Below are 25,342 nucleotides of genomic sequence, written 5' to 3' on the forward strand. Positions count from 1 at the left end.
CAACAATAGAGCCTGCCTTCCTCACCAGTTTGTCCAGGCATGAGGCGTCTTTCTTCTTAATGCTGCCTCCCCAGCACACCACCGCGTAGAAGAGGGCGCTCGCCACAACCGTTTGATAGAACATCTGCAGCGTCTTATTGCAGATGTTGAAGGACGTCAGGCTTCTAAGGAAGTATAACTGGCTCTGTCCTTTCTTACACAGAGCACCAGTATTGGCAGTCCAGTCTAATTTATCATCCAGCTGCACTCCCAGGTATTTATAGGTCTGCACCATCTGCACACAGTCACCTCTGATGATCATGGGGTCCATGAGGGGTCTGGGCCTCCTAAAATCCACCACCAGCTCCTTGGTTTTGCTGGTGTTCAGGTGTAGGTGGTTTGAGTCGCACCATTTAACAAAGTTAAAATTAGGTCCCTGTACTCCTCCTCCTGCCCACTCCTGATGCAGCCCACGATAGCAGTGTTGTCAGCGAACTTTTGCACTTGGCAGGACTCCGAGTTGTATTGGAAGTCCAATGTATATAGGCTGAACAGGACCGGAGAAAGTACAGTCCCCTGTGGCGCTCCTGTGTTGCTGACCTCAATGTCAGACGTGCAGTTCCCAAGACGCACATACTGAGGTCTGTCTTTAAGATAGTCCACGATCCATGCCACCAGGTATGAATCTACTCCCATCTCTGTCCGCTTGTCCCTAAGGAGCAGAGGTTGGATTGTGTTGAAGGTGCTAGAGAAGTCTAGAAACATAATTCTTACGGCACCACTGCCTCTGTCCAAGTGGGAGAGGGATCGGTGTAGCATATAGATGATGGCATCCTCTGCTCCCACCTTCTCCTGATATGCAAACTGCAGAGGGTCGAGGGCGTGTTCAACCTGTGGCCTCAGGTGGTGAAGCAGCAGCCTCTCCATGGTCTTCATCACATGTGATGTCAGAGCAACAGGCTGGAAGTTGTACAGCTTACTAGGACGTGATACCTTTAGGACTGGATTGATGCAAGATGTTTTCCAAAGCCTCTGGACTCTCCCCTGTTCCAGGCTCAGGTTGAAGATGCGCTGTAGAGGACCCCCCAGCTCCGATGCACAGACATTCAGCAGTCGTGGCGATACTCCATCTGGTCCCGCTGCTTTGCTGGCACGAAGTCTCCTCAGCTCTCTGCTCACCTGCGCTGTTGTAATTATGGGTGGGGATGTCTCTCCTATGCTGGTATCAGCAGAAGGATGTGTGGAGGGTGCAGTACTCCGAGTTGAGAGTGAGAGTGGGTTAGGGTCAAACCTGTTAAAGAAGTTGTTCATTTGGTTTGCTCTCTTCACGTCTCTCTCGATGGTGGTACCCCGCTTCGAGCTGCAGCCAGTGATGATCTTCATCCCATCCCACACTTCCTTCATGCTGTTATTCTGTAACTTCTGCTCCAGCTTTCTCCTGTACTGCTCCTTCGCCGCCCTGAGCTGGGCTCGGAGTTCCTTCTGCACGTGCTTGAGCTCATGCTGATCACCGCCTTTAAAAGCCCTTTTCTTCTGGTTCAAAAGGCCCTTGATGTCACTTGTAATCCATGGCTTGTTGTTAGCATAGCACCATACAGTTCTTACTGGAACTACAATGTCCATAAAGAAATTGATGTAGTCAGTAGTGCAGTCAACAACTTCCTCAATGTTCTTACTATGTGATCCCTGCAGGATATCCCAGTCTGTAGTTCCAAAGCATTCTCTCAGAGCCTTCTCTGCCTCAGGGGACCACTTCCTGAATGAGAGCATGTGGTTGTAGGTAGGACCCTCACTCCTGGTTTGATCACTAACTCAGGCATTATCTTTCTGCAATTTAAATGACCTTCCCCCCTTCCACTATGTCTGTGTTGTGTTTCCTCCCAAAGGGATCAATTTTAGGTTAATTGGTGATTCTAAATTGCATTTATCAGTGAGGGTGCGTGTGTGTGTGTGTGTATTTGTGTGCGTGCGTGCGTGCCTGCGTGCGTGTGTGTGTGTGTGTGTGTGTGATTGTACCCTGTGATAGATTGGCATTCTCTCAAGGATTTGTTTGTGTCTAGCACCCAATGCTGCTGGGATAGTATCTAGCATTCAAACTGAAATTGAGTTCAGTAAATTTATTTATCTTAGCGCCATTCATATTATCCAACATCTCAAGGCATTTTACATCATAAATAATACAGTAACAGTAACCTAATGAGAAAAACTAAAAAAAGATAAAACCTTTTATGAGGCTTTCACATGAATTGTGCTGCACAGTAAACCACCACATAACTGGGTTCGTGTAATTACTAACTTCCATTCTATTACGAGGTGTTTTCTGAATTAACAGTTTTGGCACTAAATAGTAGCAAGTTTTTGCATGCTTTGAAGCAATGCCTGTGACCACTTGAGAGGTATGTCTCCACTGAGAGAAATACTAATTCCATGCTGTAATTTAATTATTTAAAAAAATTTCAGTATATTGCAGTATATCCAGGTTCTTAGGAGCCTGCCTGCCAAACTTGTCGTAGTACAGTTTTAACATTTGGTTTTGTTTTCTTTTCTTTACAGTAACTTTCAACATCTTCTAGTTATTTTTTCTAAAGTAATGGTAGGTTCTGTTTTTCCAAAACATTCTTTTTTACTTTATATGGTTTAAGAATGAGATATGTATTGAATGAAAACTGAAATGAATATTTCTCTGGTTACGTAGTGACTGCAAATGGCAATAAAGTGTTTAGACAAGTTAAAAATATCCTCTTCATGTCACTCTTTAAATACTTTTCTGTTCAATCTTGGAGGGGAGAACACTTTTGTAAAAGTGGTTTTGAAACCAACAGATGGTAGCGAAACCCTTTGGAATTACCTACTGTAGGTTTCTGCATTAATTACTCATGTAAATGTAGTCTGATCTTCAACTAAATCAAACACAATTTGGTTAAACTAATGACACAAAAAATTGCACTTCTTCTCAGTATGGAAGCCAATGTTGAGATATTCACAGTCCAGGCTGGAAAAAGCCTGTGAACCTCTAGGCTAACAGATAGCTGATTCAAGTTGGGTGTTCAAACCTGCACCAGCAATTACATCTGATTAATTGGAAGTACCCTATCTTTCTTCCCCACCCCCTAATCCTCCACTAGAAAGTAATTTTAGAGGGCCTTGGAAAATGAAATATAGGGATTCATAAAACTGAAAAAGGCTACAAAGGGATTTCTAAAGGCCTAGGAGTTCATTAGTCCACAGAACGACAGATTTTCTACAAATAGAGGAAATTCAGTACTGTTGTAATTCTCCCCATGAATGGGCAACCTGCAAACACCAAGAAAGAGTGAAATATGCATTGAGGAAGTAGGTAAAAGAAATTATATGGGTAACAGCAGAGGATCTGCAGAAATCTTGAATTTGGTAAAAAGTCTCCATTCATGTGTCCACCTTTTTTTTTTTTTTTTTTTAAAAACACTATAAACTGTTCAAGTCTGATCAAATCGCACAAGATGTGTGCCGGAAGTTATTTCTGTTAACCTAGATTAAACTAGTTATTAAATACAAGTGTTCACATACTTTTCCCAGCCTGAATGCAAATGTGTAAACAATGTGCTTAATGTTAACAAGAATTTAAGTTATGTGTTTTTAGATTAGCAGACAGTGTTTGTCTGTTATTTTTACAACATATCCACATATAGTAAGCATTTAATCCAGAAATTGAAGTCATTTTAAAAGGTTTACAAACTTCTACTTTTCAGCTATACATACAAGTATGGAATTAAAAATGCCAACACATAGCAAATTTTAACTATAATGGGCGAAACAAATGATTGTGTACCCACGGCTTCAGGACAGGATCTCGTATTTTTGCAAAAGAAGGTCATTAGGTAGCTCATGTACCGTTATTTAAACAGGACCTGGCATTTCAGGCTTTTCATACTTTCCTGTTGGATACAATTCTGCTCCTATTGGATGTTTGTCATCAGTTGACCCATAGGTATAGCTGAAGAAAAAGAAGAATACAGGTGTCTTACAATAATGTGCTCTACAGTGTTGCTGGAAAGTTTGTGAACCCTTAAGAAAACCTAACACTTGATCATCTTTTTATGAAAGTCCCAAAAAATAATGGGGATGAGTAAGAGTATAGGAAAGTCAGGGAGGACTTCATCTTGTAATGCAGGGACAACAACCTGCAACTCAACATCAGCAAGACAATCAAACCTCTAGGATAATTACTTCACCTGAAGGAGGTGTTCAAATCAGGTGTTTCAAGTTATGAGATGACAATCAGGTGTAAGTGTGGTAGGATCTGGTCTGTTTGAAAATATAAATCTGGGCCTTCACTACACAGGTTTGTAGAAATAAGTAATGCCTTGATCAAAGAAGATTGCTTAGGACCTCAGGAAAAAAAAAAGTTGTTGATGCTCATATAATGTTACTTGCAATCTCTGAAGTATGAGAAGAAAAAAGGTTTAACAGGAGGAGCTTTAAAAGGCTGGAAAAAGTTTTAAAACCATTTCTAAAGAGTTTGGGATCTTCCAATTCACTGTCAGGCCTGTACGGAGCCTCTCAAAGACCAAGCTGCTGAAACAGCACACCATCCCACCATCTAGTTCTCATTAGTTAAGCAAAATGGTGTATGATATTCATTACACAAAAAAACTTCACTTCACATAGTTCTCTAATCTAGAATACTTTGCAGCATGAGTTGACTATAATTACAAATAAGGCACCTAATCTTTGCTTGTTTATGACTGTATCTAATGTATAAGTGTGATCCATGCCAGATTTTGAGGAAATTGGGAGTTGCCCTCAAACATGACTAGAGAGTGCATTTTGACCCCTGAGGAGGGACCCTTTGCATATACAGTAAATGTTTTTGATTAGTTTTTTTTTTTTTTTTTTTCAAAGAATATAGTTCAAATTACCGTCTCTTAATATTTTATTCATTATAACTCATTGGGGATTTTACAGAAAATCAGAATATAAAACATTACACCTTTTAAAGCTCCTCCTGTTAAAACTTTTTTCTTCTCATACTTCAGAGATTGTAAGTAACATTATATGGAGTATAGTAACCTGACATTTGTGATTATGGGATATTCTTAATGAAAACCCATATTGGCCCCTGCGGATGTTGCTAGGATTTCGAGAAATATAGGGAAGCATTCAGTTGCTAACAAACTTATAAAACGCAAGATTACCGAGATCTGTTGACTTATTGAAAAGGTGCATTGTGCTTCAGTCCATTAATCTGAAAATTGCACATTTTTGTGCTGCACCTTTGGCAGCTCTTTATTCTACTTGAGGAATCGACAGAGGCCTTTTGTGTCCTTCTCGTGGGCTTGCTAATGCTCTTTTTCTGCTTTCAGTGACAGAGTTTTCCCCTAGTTTATACAGATGAGCATAATTAAATTTTTCTTTATAAAGGTACTGTATGGAAGCTGTTTAAATTATTTTTTCATGTGAGTAAAAAAGTGTACTCTTCATTACAGAATGAACAGTCTAAGCATTTTGATTTAAGCTGTTATCTTAATTAGCTCTATTTTCTTATGAATTTATTAGCATTTGGTATAGTACTGCTGTCTCACAATTGATTTGATATCCAGTTCAGTCTAGCTCTGTAAATTATCCCTGTCTACATAGCTTTTTCTCCAGGTATTCCACATCCCAAATACTGTATGTATGTTAGGTTAATTTGTGAGTTTTGGCTGGTCCATTATGAATGTGTGTGTTTGGACATACGTTTGCCCTGTAATGGACTGTTGAACCAAACAAGCTGACTTTCTGCATTTTACCTAAAAGTGCCTTGACAGTCTTTGTAATGGCAAAAAAAAGGTTCAGAAAATGAATAAATGTACCGTATGTACTGCAGTCGAATACCAGGTTAATTGGTGACTCTAGGCTTTTGTGAGCATAAGAGTTACAAGTAAGTGTGCTGTGCGATAGACTGGTATCCTGCCTAACAATCATGCCTGCTGAGACACATTTTGTCTCACTGTGACCCCATACTACATTTATTGGCTACTAAAAAAGTATCAGTAAACATCTGTATTTGTAGATTACATTGTTTAAATAAACAGAGCATTGCAGTAGTGCAGTTGTTAGCACTGCTGTGTCAGAGGTCCACTGCAGTGGGTTCAGGTTCAAATCTAGCAATTTTTCCAAATGTCTGTTTGTGTTTTTCTCCAGGTATTCTGTTCTTTTCCAGTTTGGTGGTGTGGTTTCCTCCCTGCGATAGTGTTGTATCCAAAACTGGTACCTGCCTGGCAAATGAGGTTGTAGTACGCAGCAGCCTCCACATCCCTGAATTAGATTAGGAGGATCTGAGAATATTATATTTACTAAAACATACTTTTTAATTACTGGTCAGTCCTATGGTTAATATTGCCACCTCACAGCAGCAGGGATCTGTTATCATCATGGTCATTGTCTAAGAGGAATTTACAGTATATGTTGTCCCGATGTCTGCATGGGCTTCCTCTTGGTATTTAATTCCAGAGATGTCCTGTGTAAGGTGATCAGTGACCCACAATTAGGCCATGGAATGTAGTTAATTTTATAGTACAAATGTGCATTATACCTCTGTTTTTGTGAATCATTGGTACTTTAAAATCTTTCCTTGTGCTTGATCCAGATTTAAAAAATAAATTCTGGACCGTGTCATATTCCAGTCAATTGTCTGTTAATTAAATGCTCTTAAGGTCTGCAGTGGCTACTGATTATTGATTCACTTAATCAGAGTTTATTACTTAATTATCTCATTTTGAATTCAAAAGTAAAACAATTTTCCAGATTATATTCAGTCTCTTTAGAATACAGATTATTTTTCCTTAGAACTATTTAAAGCGCAATGATTAGAATTCTTTTCAGTGGAAAGATAATGAATGATGACCTTTTCAAGCTCTATAGACCTGAATGAGGCCTGATATGTGCATATGCATCTTTATTCGCAAACATTGGGATTTTATCAAAGGAAACTTGACAGGAAAACTTGCATATATACAGTGGGTATAGAAAAGAATCACCCCCTTCGAAATATTCCCATTTTTTTTGCTTTACAGCCTTAAATCAAAACACACAAACCAATATTTTTTCCAGCTTTACTTCCAGCAATCTATAACAACCAAGTGAAAGATATCACAGCTACAGTTTAGAAGAAACTGGGAAATGATGACACCCTTGATCAAGAAGGGTAATACAGTCCATTATTAGAATGTGTATTGACATGACAAATGTATTACATCTCAAAAGTGATAATTATGATATGCAGACTCTGTTTTAGTTCCCATTAAGTGGGCCAGTGATGCGTATTTGTAGTTTTTAGTTTACCTGTTAGTTTATATCAGCAACTTGTGGTCACTTCTTAAGGAACTGGAACAGGACAGCAATATCTCAGCCAAACTTCACTCTATCATATTTTCTGTGCTGGAAGCCGTTCAGCAACTGGAGAGGTGCTACATCAGGTTTATGTATGGTGTGGGTGTACGTACATAAAACATGATATGTTTTTGCCAACCTAAAAAGGTAATTTGGAGTAGTGTCCAATTCTCCTAATATAATCGGAACAATTTACTGCTCACACATTACAATAAGGGCACCAAGCAAGAGTGAAGCTGCTTCTGTTAACTGTAAGCAGTTACATTCCATTAACGCACAAGTCGTACATGAGGCCACGTTGAGACTAACAAATGTTATGGCTTGGTGGCCTGGAAAAACTCATGATAAATTTATTTTGAGGCAAAAGAGCTTTAACAGATGTGACAGTTCTGTATATTGTGGCTGACTTGTTGGTAAGGTAACTGGCTGAACCCTCACTTTTTTATTTGGTCTGTACTATTCATTGTAACAGCAATCTTGTTATTACATATGCCAGGTAATAGTGGCTGTTTGCTCAATCACTGGTGCCTTACTCCTTTCCTTGACCTCCAGAACTCAGAGGAGAGGCAATATAATGGCGCACATAGTCTTGCGTGGTTCGTTGCGGAGGGCAGCCAGCTACTCTTGAATGCAAATGGTGGTGTCTCAGTATGCCGGATGGGAGGCTGCTTTCCCAGTCAATTGAGATCTGCAGCATTGTGATTGTATATCTGAGGTTGATTAGCATAGTCCATATATGGTTGTTTCAGGGCGTCAAACAATACAAGGTTTGAGGCAGTTTCGTGTATCCCCATTTACAAAATGATTGGGATTTTTAAAAGTATACTGTGCAGAAATTTGCATCCACCTGGTTTTTAAAAATCACTTTTTTTTTGGTGTGCACATTTTACTGTTTTTTGTTGTAAGCCTATTTTCACACTCAAATCCATGCCATTAATAACACCTAATAACAGATTCACTTTAGATTAATTGAGCCTTAACTTAATGGTAGAACAGTGTTCCCTCCAGCATGTACTCCCATTTGATGCCTCTAGCATCTTCTCCAGCTTCCTGTGGCCCCATCATAGATGAAGACAGTGTATAGAGCAAAAGGATATTCAATAATTTTTATGAAGAATTACAGAATGACTGAAGTACTAAATCCACTTAATTCAGTTCAAGATTGAAGGAGCAGCAGAATGTTCTTTCAGAATACAGTAGAAGAAAGGCAACCAATCCTCAGTATAGTAGATGGAGTACTAGTTCACAGATAATTTGGAAAAATAAAAAAGTCTTCTGTTTCAATCAAAGCAAAATGAGACACATTAATTAGCCATGAGGTTAAGCTTAAATTATTTTTTTATTTAAATGAAGCTAGAGGTTTTATCTGAGTTCTCTACTTTTCCTGTCATATCTCATTGATGTGCAGGATAGGTTGATCGGCAATTATAAGCTAGCCCTGCATTAGCAAGTGTGATTTGCTGCAGGCTTAAGTTACATCCATGTTGTTTCCTACTTTGCACTTAGTTCTATTATGATACCATGCAACTTTGAATTGAACTACACAAGTTTGGTAAAGGATGGATAAATGTATTCAGAAAATCGATGCATGAGAAAAGGAAAGGATGGATTGCTTGAAGAAAAGGATAGATAGGTTGTGCCAGAATAATTCACCTTGCTCATGTTATAAGTAATACATGTTTTTTCCCCATTCTTTCAGACTGTTTCCAGGTAATTTTCAGATAATTACTGACACATTGAGGCCACCTAGTACTGTGGTACAACTGTTTCATTTTCTTTCCCATTTCTGATCAAAATATGCTTTTGTTTTTTCAAAAATGCTTTTGTTTTTTCTATGTGGATTTCCTTCTTTAAACAAGATTTTAGGCCGAAAATTAACAGATGTTACTGTACAACCTTGCTACAGACATTGGCTGCCAAAGCCAATTGTGAGGTACGGGATTTCTTTAGCTTGTAAGTTACTGCAGGATGCACTTTAATTGGCTACTTCAGGAACTAAAGCACAATATGGACGTAGAGTTTGGCAGGTGGAAACCTAAAGAGTCAATTAAGGCTGATTTCAAAGAATGCATGCTGTTGGTGGCACAACTGAATAATTAACGATGCACAGTTAGAGTTTTGGTAATTAGCAGTCAATTATGGAACACAAAACAGTTATTGTAGAGCTGTAATGTGCCGCAGATTCAAATGCTACAATTTGTTAGATCTTGTTCTGGATGAATAAAAACATCAGAAGTGGGCTCTGATGAAAATCCAGTGTGACCCCTTTGTAATGACCCATGCAGGATGATGAATTGAGAAAGTTAGCTAACGTAATTACTTGTCCATTGACTTGGCTTTTTTTCTACGGAATCCAGTTTGATGACTGATTTTTCAAAAACTTGTATAGATTACCAGGGGTAGATTGATCCTCACATCTTGAGACATATAAAACAGCTGACTATGAAACTTAATGTTTTAACACTGAACTGTGTCACTGCTTTTTGAGGCTGAACAAAAGGAAGTGTTAAACTTTGGTGTGAAGGACAATGTGTCCTGGTATGAACGAAGTTTGTTGGGGTATGAGGATATATATTTTTTAATGTAGAGCTAGAAATGTTGTGGCATTTGATGGTCTTGTCATTTGATAGTACTAGAGCAGATCTTATTCACTGAAACAAACTGCTTTGCTAGATGGTGTCTGTGAAGCTAAGACCAGGATTTCTATTAAAAGTGGGAATCCTGTCAGTTAATGCCATGAAGTATTGCATTTATAACAATGATTTGCAATAGTCAAACTACTCTATCTTATTACTACTACAAATATAATTTGTAGTGTGTGTTTATTGGCATTAATGGGTGTTCACTGCATAATACATTTAACAGAAAATGTTTGGGACAAATATACAGAGTACATTCAGTCTGTATTTCACCCCAGGTTGAAGCTGTGAGGCTGTAATGCTAACACCTGGGCCCTCATAGAGTGGAATCCTTTCAGCTGAGCTGTCTCTTGTGGATTACAGTTTGTAGATGATGTCTGATGGACCATTTCTAATGCGGTTATGTCCTACTTTGATATAAGGACAATACATGCACAATGTGTTTAAGATGCAGCCTGTCAAATGAGAGTCCTCCACTTGACTTCCAAGACTTCTCCAGGTCAGGTCAGGTTGTGGAGCATGCATTGGCACAGCACATTGTCGAATCACATGAGGAAACAGCTTGGGTTCACAGTTGGCAACCCCCCAGGCAGGCATGAGGTCCAGTCCCATCCTCCGGAAATGACCATCAATCTGCTGGAGCCAGATGTTACGTGGGTATCCCCTTGGCCTGGTCCAGCCGCTGAGGTCCTCAGCAATGAGGATCCTGCGAGCTGGATCACCCTCTGGGAATCATGCCACATGAGAGTTGTGCCGTAACTGACTTGTACAGTAGTCCATATATTGTTACATGTGACTGTTACTGTCTTTGCCTCTGTAATTTCCTATTTGTGTTCTCTCGTCTTTAAGGTTTGCTAAATTTTAATCTATGTAGTTTCATTTATATACTTTTATTCATGATCCTTATAATAATGTAGTAAATTGATTACAAATAACACACCTATCCAGTGTTCAGCCTGCTTAATTCAGTTCATCATTTTGGGAGGCCAGAGAATATATCAGCTGGGTGTGGGCCACCATTTCATCGCACTGCAATTTCATGGCCACTCTCAAGCTCACTCATACAAGGCCAATGTAGTAGTTGAAAGTAACCTAATACACTGTGGGATGTGGGGTGAAAACCATAGTACATGGAGGTAATTCATTATGAATCTGAGAAGAGCATGAAAACCCCACAAAGACAGAGCCCAGCTGTGATGCCTGTGATAACTAGTGTTGATCGGCCAAATTTGCCAAATTGTTTTTCACAGTCGATATGCTGTATTTGCCGATGACCTTGTTCATCAAATATTTTCTTAGAAATTTGCCCTGCAGCAGTTAGGCCAACAATTTTTTCCCCGGCACCCTGTGAACCATTGCAAGGCCAGAATAACATCACAGAGCTGTAGTAGCCATGCATAGAACTTTCTCACATGCGTAATGTAAGATTGTGGAGCTGCTTTAGGCATACATGATGTCTCCACCCGATCAGCACTCCAGCCTTCAACACTGAATGTCTTTTTTTTTTTTTTTTAAATTGCAGTATTTTCATATGATGGTTTTTTTTCGCTGACCATAATGAGAATTTTATGAGTACTGCAACTGGACAAGTAACACTGTGCACTGCAGTGCAGCATGGCTAATTAGCATTCATAATTAACCCTGTATGGCAGCTTTATTTAAAAAAAGTCTTAACGGAGTCCCCAACAGAGGAAAAAGGAAACACATGTAACCCTTTGAAAAAATATTAATAAAGAAGATGTTTTAATTGTTTACAAGGCTTTTCTGTCTTCATGGAAAAAAAAAAGTGCAAAGCATCTGCATAGAGATCGGAAACAAAAATGACATTCCAGCAACACCTGGTTTGTTGTATGGCTAATGTCATCCCTAAGATTGGAACTCTATGAATGCAATGATATATACATTTTGTTTTACTTACTGCTAGTTTGCAGGAATTTCTATTTTGTTTGTGGTTATCATTCTATTTGTGTCTCTTGTTGTTAGGCACTGTGACACAGTGATTATACTGCTGCCTCACAACTCAGATTACATTTTTAGTGCCAATAATCAATCCAAAATAGTTTACAGATGCTTCAATAGCCCTTAGGGACACTTAAAACACCATTGTACCACTATAAGCCCCTCAAAACTAGCTCCTTTTTCCCCATTGACTTCATTGCATTTAGTGGAGTTGAGCAAAATTTGCAAACATTTCTGTGATTTCGCCAAATTCACAGCAAAGCAGACTCCAGTGTTTGGTCATCTCTAATCATAACAAAACCATAACATTCTCAAACTTGCTTGATCAAATGTAGTGTTATGTGGCACTGGAGCAGATCTCCAGCAGTACTGGCTGCTATACCACATGTTCTTCATTACAGGACATCTGTCTGAAGCTAAGCATGTTCCGGCCCAACAAGTACTTGGCTGGGAGACAATCTAGGAAAAGCTTGGGTTCCTACTGGGAGAAGTGTTGGTAAGACAAGCAGGTGGGTGCTTAACCTGTGGTCTTTTTGTGGATCCTAATGCCATAATGCAGTGAATGCAGACACCGTGCTGTAAATATGGCAGTGTCCTTTAGATGAGACATAAAACCATGGTCCTGACTTTCTGTGGTCATTAAAGATCCCAGGGCATCTTTCAAAAAGAGTAGAGTTTATCCAAATTCCTGGCTAAAATGCCCATCATGGCCACTTCCATTCTAGACCCCTAATCACCCTCTATCTCTAATTAGCTATCTCTTTCTCACCCTTTGACCACCAAATAGCTAATGTGAGGTGAGTGTACTGGTGCAATAATGGCTGCCATCGCATTATCCAGGTGGGTGTTACACATTGGTGGTGTTTCAAGTGGTTTCTCTCTGTCTAAGTGCTTTTAGTAGCGAGAAAAGCACTATATAAATGTAATTAATTAATTTATTATTATTATTAATAAGACAAGATCAAACCCTGGTCAGGGTGACCATCTATTATCGAGCCAATTTAGAGTCTCCAGTAAATTAACACATACAGTGGAACCTCGGTTCATGAACGTCTTGGTACACATACAAATCGGTTTACGACCAAAAAGTTCACCAAACTTTTGCCTCGGTTCACGACCACACACTCGGTATACGAACAAGCCAGTTTCCCTTTCGGTTTGTACATGTTCAGTCTCTCCCTGTGCATTTCCTGTGCAGCGAGCAAGAGAGAGAGCGAGACAGCGCGACACACACACACACACACACACACAGGCAGCGTGAGACAGAGAGAGTCGCACACAAAGCAGCGGGCTAGAGAGACACACACACAGGCGCTCCAGGCTCGCAAAAGAGAGATGCACACACACACACACACACACACACACACAGGCGCACGTGAGAGAGAGAGCGAGTGAGAGAGGGAGGGACGCATAAGATAGAGAAGGCTTGTTTTTGTTTTCAGTTCTGTTTACAGTGATCGATTCGTAGCCTGCATTGTTGCAATGTTACTTTTCTTGGTGGTTTATTAAATTACGGATTTTTCAAATGTTCATTTTTTCCTCTGTGCTTAAAACTCATTAAAAAAAAAAAAAAGTGTTTTTAGCGAGCGGTTCCTAGCACTATAGCGCAAACTATTGCAGTGTTAGTTTTCTCTGTTGTTCAAGGTTTTCTCAGTGTTATTCAATGTTTTTACATTTAGTTTACTATTACGCTGTGCATTTCAATGGTATAATTAACTATATTTGTGCTTAAAAACTAAAATATATATATATATACATTCATACAGTTCGTACGGTCTGGAACGGATTAATTGTATTTACATACAATCCTATGGGGCAAATTGCTTTGGTTCACGACCAACTCGGTTTACGACCAGAGTTTTGGAACGAATTATGGTCGTGAACCGAGGTTCCACTGTATATACAATATTTACACATTTCCACAGTCCTTGGTTCTTCTGGCCACCTCCACTCCTGTCTTGCAAGCTCCGTCCTTCTTCCACCTGACTCTGTCTCACTAATTGAAGTGAGGCTGCCCCTTTTATTCCATCCCAGATGTGCTCCAATTGCCTAGCGATGAACTTCCGGCAGCACTCCCCAGGAACGAATTATGGTCGTGAACCGAGGTTCCACTGTATATCTTTAACACATGGGAAAAAAAACAAGAGTAGAACATATGACAGGGACACGTGATGTATAAGATAGCGGCCCTTACCAGTATGCAACAGCACTGCCCTTTAGTTGTAAAATTAAATTTAATTATGCAGTGACTGGAATTAATACCAGTAGAGAATTTTTTCCATTTCATTGTGTAACTGTGTACAAATGCACAGAATTTACAAAAACACTTTTAAGCACTTCCATTCTAATTTTCAAGTCTGTTTTTGAGCTGATCCACACACAATAAGGCATTCAAATTAAAACCTTTTGTATCAAGAAAAGCAATATATCTCAAAACCAGATTTTCACAGACTCCTCTCCTCACTTCTGTTTTTATTATCAGAAGCTTTTATGTAAGAAGTGGGATATGTGGATCGTGTGACCTTTAGTGTTTTGCTTTTTGTGATCTTCCAGTGTTGACATAATGATTCACAGTTTGTCTCTCTTTTTTTTCTCTGCCTTTTGATCTCTATTATAACTCAGAAATTGTTTTTGACATCTTCTGTCCTGGGGTCCTGTTAACATCATCATGGTAGCTGTGGCAGCATTTCATAGAGAGCTTGATGTTTGTTGTGTGTGTGTGTGTGTGTGTGTGTGTGTGTGTGTGTGTGTTGTTATGACCTTGATAAATTCTGCAAATCTGACTTGTGACTCCACAAATGAAAAGTATATTGAAAAGACAATATAATCATTTTGGTGGTTATTCTATGGTTACAATTGTACAATTTAAGGCTGTGTTGACAGTAACAAGAGTAAGGCCATTTTGCTGAAGTGTAATGCATTTTCAATGATTATGTTTCTATTGAAGTTCAGACACCATGTCACTCTATCCATTTTTAAATTCTCTTAATCCAGTTGTAGGATTGAATAAGTTGGCCCAGATCCAGTTTCAGGTGTATTGGGCACAAAGTAGAAACCAACCTGCCCACCACAGTGTATACTCACACAGATATACCAACATTCACCCATACAAGGTAATTTTAGAGCTTCCAGTATACCAAACACATAGGTCTTTGGTGTACCACAGGAAAGTGATACAGACATGGAGAGAACATGGACACAGGCAGTACTGGGCTAGGGTATGTATAGTTTACTTGGACAGATAGAAAATGACAAACTGAAGCACTTCAGGTCCTTTCAAGCAGTATTCAGAACCATTTTGCAGAGGACTTTGCTTTTTCAATGCATTCGATAATCGTTCTCATCCCAGATCTTGAAAATATATATATTTTTTTAAATTTCAGTTATTTATTTTACTGATTAGGCTTGACTGTATTGTATGTATCTGACTGCTGTTAATGTGTGTATTTTGCTGTAACAATATAAATTTTACTGAAACTTGTTTATTTTTATCTAGAAAGTGCTAGAGTGGCTTGTTTTTATTTCTGTATTTGCATTCAGTGGAGTGGTGTGTCTTGTCTATGACTGAGATGCTCCAAACCAAAGGAAAACAGGTGTGTTTTGGTAGATACAATAACATTCCATGCTTTTCCAGGGTACTAGGGGACTGGATCGGACACCAGAGGCCACTAGAGGGAGCACTAATCAGGCATGTCTGGAGCAAACACCTTATAGCCCTTGACCCTGAAAGTGATTCTGGGGCGTAGAAGTGACTACGGGAAGGGGTTGAGCATTATCTCTAGGCCAGAAGCCTAGAGATCTTACAGCTGAGAAGATAGTGTCTGGCAATAGCTTGAATGTTTGTAGGATGATAAGCTGGATTTAGTGCTTGGAGCACAGGGTGGGCAAGGGTCATGGTCTGTAATGACAGGCCTACCGTGGCTGCTGACATCTAATGTTTTCCGTTATTATTATGTAATTTTATTTGTTTGCCTGTTATGATCTAATAATGCATCTCTTTTGTTGGACGATGTCTCTTTTTCTGTCATTTGTGTCATTAGCATACAGCTAGAATGTGTTCAGATTCTTCACAATAGTTTTCCCAGTACTTTCAACTGAACGTTTGTAAAAATGCTATATAAAATAAAATTAAATAAATATGAAGGCTCGTGGTGAAAATTTTGTTTATATAGCACCTTCTCTAGCAAAAGGTCCTGCTCAATAGGACACAGAGAGGAAACATTCAGTTTATCACTCAAGACAAGGATATTTTACTCTTTCTCTTGGGAAGCTGCAAATTTTGTAGGTGTGCTTCTATAAACATGACATTCTTTTCCCCTTTGTGCACTTAACAAACATGAACACTTTAATCATGTTTTTTCTCAGCTACTGAAGCTGCAAAACAGGCTTGGAAACGACAGACTGATAAAGGCCAGTCACAGGAGAGCGCACTTCTCGGCATCTAGTGTTATGAACACATTTCTGTTAGCTGATTGGTAAATTTACACCTAAACCAACAACACCAGAATTTAGAAAGTCTGAATTATTCTGCTAGGAAGTTATTATGATCCTTTTGGACCCGTGTTTTCATTTGACTTCACAAAAATGTAATTAGATCAAAACCTACATTAAGCTATTACACGGTCATAAGTAATCCTGGAAAATCAGGCAGTATATGACTGAACGGATCAAAAACATTGTGTGGCTATTATGAATTTATCTGCTTTCTAAGTTGGCCTATGTGATGTATTTTTGTTTTTATACAGTTGTCGGCACCACTGTTGTTTGCTTAGTAATTAGGTTTGTCAAATGGATCTAAATTGTGTGAAAATTAGAACATGAATGAAGGCTAAAATGCGTCATTGAATAATTAGAAAAGATTAAAATCCGCACATATCATCCATAGCTCCAACCAGAAGCCAAGTAAAATCCTATGAAGTGGCCATTATTACCATAGGTGGAGGAAATAGAGATGCAGGTGATTAGATGATTATTACTTAATGGCAAGCCATGACAATTTTCTATCTCCAGTAAAATTAAGAAATTGTAACCCACATTTTTTTAATTATGTGTTATTTAAAGTATACAGTGTTCCTAACCTCTTCTCAACACATTTCAGAGACGGTCAGTCTGAGCTTCTAGGTGAACAGTAAATCAAACCATTTTTTGTTCTTATTCCTCTTTTATTATCATTTGACAAATTAGATATTAGTTTCTAAAAAAATTTGTCAGGTATGCTTCAAAGGTCATTTTGTTTTATTTAATGTTTGGAACAACTGCTCTCATTCACCATGTCCACTTCACAGAAAATCAATCAATGGGATACTGATGCCTGGTTTCTTTTGAGTGATATCAGAGGTTTGGGAACCTTCTGATCATCAGCAACTTATAGAACACAGCAATTTATATTTAGATGTTAAATAAATTGAGAGCATTGTAGCTTACTACTCCCCAAGAAAAATATTGGCTGTGAACTGCATTGAAACAGAAAAACATCAAGCTTGGAACTGAATGGTTTATGGCTGAACTGATCAGCCATAACAATATGGACAGGACACATATAATATACCCACTGCATGACTTGACACTAGAATTCTGGGTAAATTTGGTAGCAGTGTTAAACACCATGTGCTGGATGGAAAGTGAGAGTCCGGCAAAAAATAATAATAAATTCTACCCACCAGTTCTTTCAGTAGTGAACTCTGTGCTGCTTTGAAGCAGAGTCATCATAGTGCTGGTATCTTTTACATGAGGTGTAAGGCTTCCTTGGTGACTTTTTCAAGTTTACTGCTGTTAGGCAGTACTCCCAAAATCAAGATGCTTCATTCAGATCAGCATCATGTCTTGTACTCATTGTATTACTGATATTGTTCTGCATTCTTTTTTTTTAAATTGTTGTGGTTATCTTATCTGGCTTTCACTGCTTAGAATTATGAAAAACTTCAAACTAGAATTGAAAATACGCTATAAAAAAAAGTACTTCTCATTTGATTGCAGAAAATAAGTTGGTCTATCCTTCAAGCTCCATCACTAAGATGGAAAGTTACGGTTGTAGATATGAACACATTTCCTAAGGTAACCCTTGAACACTACAGGGCCAAGGGCGATAGCCCCATCAGCCAGAAACAGGTTTCCAACACCCAGTACAAAGACAATTCCACATACCTCTAGGTAAGAAATTACATTGAGCATTGAGTATATAATGGAAAACTGGAAAAAATATACTTAAGAAGACAGAGTTGAGGATTGTTATTAACATTTTAATAATGTGTTACATTTGTGAGAGAAGGTGTTAATTATTTTGCACAACATTTGGAGGTGCTATATCCTACTGGCCCTTACTGCAGAAATGCCACTGCTCTTGCAGTTTATTGTTGATGTTATAGTCAGTACTTTATTGAAGAACATTATGAATTGTTTTATGTAATTTTTTAAATGATTGTTAATTTTGTCATTAGATTATTTCATTCTTATCTTTCATTGGCATTTTGTTAAAGGTAACAGTAATTGTTGCTAACCATGCGAGGCAACTACTGAAAGCATAACATCAACACACAGACTGTTTACATGACAGCTAGAACTATCCAAACTTTGGATCAATAACATAGCACTGAGTGTCAAAGAAATAAAAAGTTTAGTAAAGATACAACTTCTATGCGGATATTTTCTGTGGATTTTGTGTTCTGTTTTTGCTTTGGAAAATGGCTGTTTTGACAAATGTGTTAGTGACTTCTGCCTAATTAACAACTATCCATTTGAACATCTCAGATTATAAAGATGCTTTCTTTCTGATGCTCAAAGAATTTCAAATTCTAGGTTGTCTTTCCATGTTGGCTGAAAATTGAAGACACTTTATGAACATTTGATAAAAGAGGCATCGGATGTTTTTATTTTGCTCATGTTGAATCACATTGGAGACTGTCATCTAGATCACCCACATGTTAATTGTAAAATGAATATTCTCTTTTTTTAATATTCTGTGATTGAAGCATCCAACATTAGTACACTATATTCAGTTGTAGGAATTGCTGGGCAGGATTAAATGTGATGGAGTGATTTTTAAATTCACCACAAAGCACACAGGGAAATCTTTTATAGAGTTAGCAGTCTAGGGTTAAATATCTGAGGCCTAGATATGCCAGAGGATGCATATTTGTCAACAGTCATGCAGGTGTGTCTCCAGCAGTGAATCACTGAAGCACATGAGTAGTTTAAGGTTACCAGTGTGTTTTAGCCGCATACACGCTAATGGAGAGGCAGTACTCTGCTTCTAGTTACTGTTGGCTAAACATATTCAATCTGACTTTCCAAGCAAACCTAATAAATGTAATAATTTTTGTGTTTAGTTCTCTACTCTTTTTTTAAAGTAGACAAATAATGAAAAATGCAAAGAGGACCCATCTGATTGTACACAAACACTCAATATCTATACCAAATAACCCATAAACAATTTAAATAAAGTCATACTCAAATCTGCAGCAAAAGAAAAATATGAATATGTAATAGGTGCCCTCAGCAGCCATCATCTAGTTATGGGATATAAATTGTGTTTTCAATTACATCTCTCATTTTTGACCTTTCTGCCTCATACTCAATGCTGCCACACTGTGCCCCAGCCAACTTACCTGTGACCATAACTTAGATTAAACTTGTTTCAGAATGTTATATTTTAAATTGGGTTGATTACAGTGAATATAGAGCAGTGGTACCTAATGAAAGGGTTAAAACAAGTCTCTAAGCAATTTAATTTTTTTGTATCTTTTCGTGATAATTAGTTTTTAGCTAATTGTGATATTTTTAACATTCCCATTACATCAATAGTCTTCTAATCATCTTGTATATATTTGAGTGCATGTTATATACTGAATGTTTTTAATCTGCCTTCATAAACTATATGATTGTTTTCTATCAGACAATTGAGAAAATCATCATATTATCAAAATTATCATTGCCGCCTCAACATTGTACTGAAGCTCAAAGTAGTTTATTATTAATTTGTTTTATTTCTTTGATGATTTTATAGATTAGCCAATAAGCCCTTCTGTCACTGGATTCCAGAAAGGAAGTCACCATGAATCATTTCGCCTTAGTCCAGTTTGTTCTCTTGGCTGTTCTTGAACTACATAGATGTGTCAGCTCAGCTCCATCAACACACGGAGTGCGAGGACGTTTACGTCCAGAAAGAAGAAATATCAGGCCAAACATCATACTCGTAATGACCGACGATCAAGATGTTGAGCTTGGTAAGTATAACACTTTGTTATAAAATTGTGTTTTCAAATACAGCATAAGATAAAAGAGTTTTGTGTGCGATCAACAGATTTTTTATGTTTATTTCCACGCGTCTGTTATTTTGTATTTATAGTATACTGTAAAAACAAAACTAAAAGGTATGAAATGCTATCAGGATGACAGCATACCAAGCACAGATTACATGAATGTAGCTGGTGACTTTTTTCATCTTTAGGGAAGTATATTTTAGGATATTCTTGGTTTCTGCCTTTTGGTACTTCTTAACACTGTTATGAAATTTTAGCAGAGGCACTTACCACCCTGCCTATGTTTACAGTCTTATCTAAAGGTTTCTATATTTCAAAATTGTTGGTTAGTGAAAACGAAGGATTAATAAATGCATATACCATTTATGTTTTGATTAATATTTAATTTTTTAATTGTTTTAAATATTCTCAGACCAACTTAAAATTCAGAATAGATGGAAACCAAAGCCTTTCCCAGTAGTTGCTGGCATAAGTCAAGAACCAGCACTGGGAATGGCACAAGTCCGTCACAGGGTCAATGTAGCACATAACCACACCTGACCAGTTTTGAGCCACAAAAACATTTTATGTGCAGTGTCTTTTAGGATGTGGGAGGAAGACACATGCATACTGTATATGGGGTAAATGTGCAGACTCCACACCTTCAGCGACCAAGTGTGATACTTGAACCTGGGAAGTTGGAGCTGTGAAGTGGCAGTGGTATCCGGTGCACCACTGTACAATTGACTGCCTGCAAAGTGTTTAGTTTTTTAATTACAGTATGTTGTACTAGGGTGCTGTACCGTGTTAGCCATTATGAATGTAGAGAAAATCCAAGCAAAATGACACCTTTTATTGGCTAACTAGAAAGATTACAATATGCAAGCTTTCGAGGCAACTCAGGCCCCTTCTTCAGGCAATCTTGCCTGAAGAAGGGGCCTGAGTTGCCTCGAAAGCTTGCATATTGTAATCTTTCTAGTTAGCCAATAAAAGGTGTCATTTTGCTTGGCTTTTCTCTACAGTATGTTTTACTTAAATTTTAGTTCTATTTTTCAATTTGAAAGCTGTAATACTAAAATACATAAAATGTAACTCAACTAATTTTACCACTGCTACTAATAATAACTAACTTTATTCATGTAGTTAATCAAATCACTGTGTATACAGTATACAGTGGACAGTCATTTCAGTTTATTTCTATACTGTGCTTCTCATATACAAGCTCAAAACACATTTGCAAATATAGTTAAAACAAAAAATACATACTGTGGTAGGAACACGCTTGGTGATTGTCAAAGGTTTGGTAAAACTTCTGTCTCCTCATTTACTACATAAGGGTTGATATAATTAAAGTGATGTAATGCACTTTACCAGCTAGTAAATACTTTTCCAGAACTCTCATTGGTAATGTAGCTACAGTATAATAACAAACTGTGACTGGCCAACAGGCTGTCTGCACAGCTCTTTATCTCTATCATGGGCATGGCCTTTTGACTGGCTTCCAGTTCATTTGTGTGAGTGCCAGGGATGTGGCTACTTATCTGGTATGGATGGGATATCCATTCACAAACATTATTATTTTTTAATTTCCCTTATCCTGCCCAACATCACAGAGAAGTATACCTGGAATTTCAAAATGTAACATTTTTTCAAATATTGTACAGTTTTGGTTATTTTCAGAAAACATTGAACATTTTTAATAATACCGTAATAGGTCTTGATGTAATAACAGTTTAAAAGCAGTGAGGTGGTAGTTGTACCTGTCCCTCGAAAAAAGGGTGATATTCTGGCACACACATTATTACATCTTTTGAGTTTACCTATGTATTAGGGTCTGAATACCTGACTTTCCTAGATGAGGTAGCCTGTATGTGGATCTCTGACTCCACATGTTGATTATTCTGCATCTGTCAATATATGCACACATACAGTATGTGTATGTAAAAAAATATTTAAAGAAATGCAGACTGACACATTAGATGCTGCATAACTAATATTCCTATGCCATCTCTGCTTTCTTTTATTGGTTTAGTTGTGTGCTGTCACTCTAAACTGTAAGTACATGTGGGCCTGTGTGTTTTTTTGCAACTCATAATGGTTTGGTGTCTTATGTAGGGATGGCTCTCTGTTTATAATATTTGCCCAAAAAGTTCCTCACTCGAGCCAGGATACGTTGTGGACCAGAGCCAAATGGAGTAAAAAGAACAGGGAATTTATTAATAACACAAGTGAATATAACAGCAGCATGGGAAAAGAATAATACTGGCCTTCCTAAACATTCAAAGGCACCAGACTGCTCAGGGGGGCAGATCCATTTACTGATCCACTACTCACAATACAAATTACCCTTCTCTCCATATCTGTATCCTAACTTCCTTCTTCATCCCTACCTTCCTTTTATAGTAAGCATGACAAGAATACTTTTTCAGCATATAACAATACAGTCTCAGAATTTAAGACAAAAATCAGGAAAATGCTCCGGAGTCAAACGAGAAAATTATTTGTCAAGTAAATTGAACATAACACAAAAATTAAGCTAAAAATAACCATGTCCACAAATGATAACATACACAATGAAGTCTCAAAAGAAACAAAAAAGTAAAATAAGAAATATTCATCAAATATGACCAAAAATAGTCAAGAATGATTCTAGATATCAAATAACTCAGATTCATAACATATCCCAACTCCTAGCTCTCTAGTGTATTGGCTAGAAGGGTTTTTTTTAAAGCTCTTGGGCAGAAATACTTCTAAATACCTCTTTTGTATGTAGCTCTAGTTTACCTAACCACATTCAATGGCCTGTAGGTGCCTCTGAGGAAGTTCTTCTAGAGGTGCCAAGTTTTCATGTAAGCTTCTCGTCATATCAGGCAGAACCAAAGAGTGCTTAAATGACAGTCTTTCCTATTACTCTTGTGTGTTTCAATGACACTGTCCTGTAGTGGATTGGAGAATATGTACCACATTAGCAAATCAATTATATGTTTTGGGATTGCAACCAGTCCAACAATTTGTACACACTTTTCAAAATATGTTCACTTTTCTTTGATTGAAACCAGGACACACAAGTCATATTTTGTAGTTATACTTATCTAATAGGTAACCTGAAGTGAAAATGTGCTTAGAAAAATAAAACTTGACTACAGTCACTATTTTAACTAGTTGCCTAGTAAACCATCAACTGGAACTGGGCTCTACCAATGTTCACTTGTAGTGATTCTGATTTGTTTTTGTTAAGCAAATCAGTTGTTTGTGTATCTCACTTAAGAATATACCAAAATAACTCGTGTATCAACCTTGGGAATAGAACAGAGCTACAAAATATGGCAGAAAGTAACAGAATGGTGTACACTGAAAAAAACAGAGTAGAATTTAAGGCTAACCCTGCCACACTGGAAAAAGTGGTCAGAAATGGTTTGAAGGACAGGACAAGATGTTGACTTGGCCTCCAAATTCCGTTCGTCTCAATCGGATCAAACATTTGTGGGTTGTGCTGGAAAAACAATTCCAATCCATGGAGGCCACTTCTCGCAACATGTAGAACTTAAAGGATCTGCCACTAATCTCTTAGTGCCAGATAGCATAGGACAACTTCAGAGGTCTTGTGGACTTCATACATCGATGGGGCATAGGTGCTTTGGCAACACGAGGGGCACTCCCTTGCAGTATGACATAGCAGAACCCTCCATTGCTTTTTCTATACTCCTTGTTTCTATTGTTGCATCACAATGGAGAACTCGGCTAAGAACTTCTATACATAGAATAAATTGCACAGAACAGATCTTTGGCGTATCCCATGCTGCTGACCACCACTCTGATACACTGTTCTGGAACCTCAGACTCTTGTCACCTGCTAGTAAGGTAGTTCAAGACACTATGGGCGTATAAACCTGCATCACGTTCAGCTATTTCTCATTAAATCTTACAGTGGGTCCTACAAATACATTATTTATTTGATGAAACACAGTGCAGCTCATCTCCCAAAGAGCACTTTCTCTACATAAAACAATGTGTTCTCTACATCAGAGAATGAGATACTCATCAGGATGAAAGGGAAGCTAGACAGATTTGTGAGGGGAGTGGCTGTACTGCCTGTTGCAAGAAAGATGAACTAGTGAAACAGCTTCACGCTTCAATATAGTAATTATACTGTAGTGAAGTCTGTTAAGAACAAAAAGAAGGCCAGTTGGAGTGCTGAGCTAAATTTAGCTGAAAAAAAAACAAGGAACACCCAAGTTCAAGAATGCAGTTAATTATTGATCCCCCTCGCATTTCACTGAATGGAGAGGTTCAGTCAGGGCCAGCAGGTAAACATTACATAATCGACAGTAGATGTGCTATATTAATAAAGGTGCAGATTTAATACGAGAAAGATGATGGTGTTTTGTAGCACAAAAGGTGCTTACAATTGTCCAATCCATTTTTGTCTCATTATTAATTATGATTTTTTTTTAAATGTATGGATTTGATTTCCTGTGCAAGGCTGAGTATTACTGTGTATATTAAAGCTAACAAGCTAGGTTTAACATGTCATGAGGCCAATATTTTCTATACTGAATTTATGTTGCCTTTCCAGTTTATAAATAATGAAGTACTGGTAACATAGCTTTGTTTAGTGGCATTAAAAGAGCTTTAGTTTTACTAGATTTGACATTTGCTTCTGTTCTGGACATTTTCACAATTTTTGGTAGTAACATTCAAAAATAATACAAAAAAAAAACTGACAAAATTGCACAGCATTTCTGGCAGCTCTGGACATTGTTAGGATGAAAGTTTGATATAAAGTAATATTGCAACCCTATGTTTGTTTTGTTGATATTGAGAACACAGGACCATTGTGCTTCTCTGTATTGTCCAAGTACAGAATGTTTAATATTTTGTTTTAGTTGTACTCTAGAGTGAGCACTGCTGCATGGAGCGGAGTGGTGGCTCTGAGGCTAAGGATCTGCGCTGGTATCCCGAAGGTTGCCGGTTCGAATCCCCGTCAGTGCCAAAAGAGATCCTACTCTGCTGGGCCCTTGAGCAAGGCCCTTAACCTGTAATTGCTCCAGGGGGAGCTGTACAATGGCTGACCCTGCGTTCTGACCCCAAGGGGTCTGCGAAAAAAACTAACAAACACTGTTGTAAGTCGCTCTGGATAAGAGCATCTGCTAAATGATGTAAATGTAAATGTCTCAC

The 25,342-nt window shown here is 38.0% G+C and overlaps 1 protein-coding gene across 4 annotated transcripts in view; it reads left to right on the forward strand.

Moving 5' to 3' along the window:
* The window catches only part of sulf1 (sulfatase 1), a 163,433-nt gene that overhangs the window by 56,584 nt on the left and 81,507 nt on the right, over positions 1 to 25,342 (forward strand). For 3 of the 4 annotated variants that reach the window (XR_007935236.1, XM_051928721.1, XM_028803605.2), the window contains exon 2: positions 19,930 to 20,149. Coding sequence is in view for 3 of the 4 variants with exons in the window: in XM_051928721.1 (XP_051784681.1) it covers positions 19,978 to 20,149 (172 nt within the window). In the remaining variant the exon portion in view is untranslated. Of the gene's footprint in view, positions 1 to 2,532; positions 2,577 to 19,929; positions 20,150 to 25,342 lie in introns of all 4 variants that reach the window. The other variant, XM_051928722.1, reaches the window with a different exon arrangement.

This window comes from Erpetoichthys calabaricus, chromosome 6 (genome assembly GCF_900747795.2).
Source record: "Erpetoichthys calabaricus chromosome 6, fErpCal1.3, whole genome shotgun sequence".
Lineage (NCBI taxonomy): Eukaryota > Metazoa > Chordata > Cladistia > Polypteriformes > Polypteridae > Erpetoichthys > Erpetoichthys calabaricus.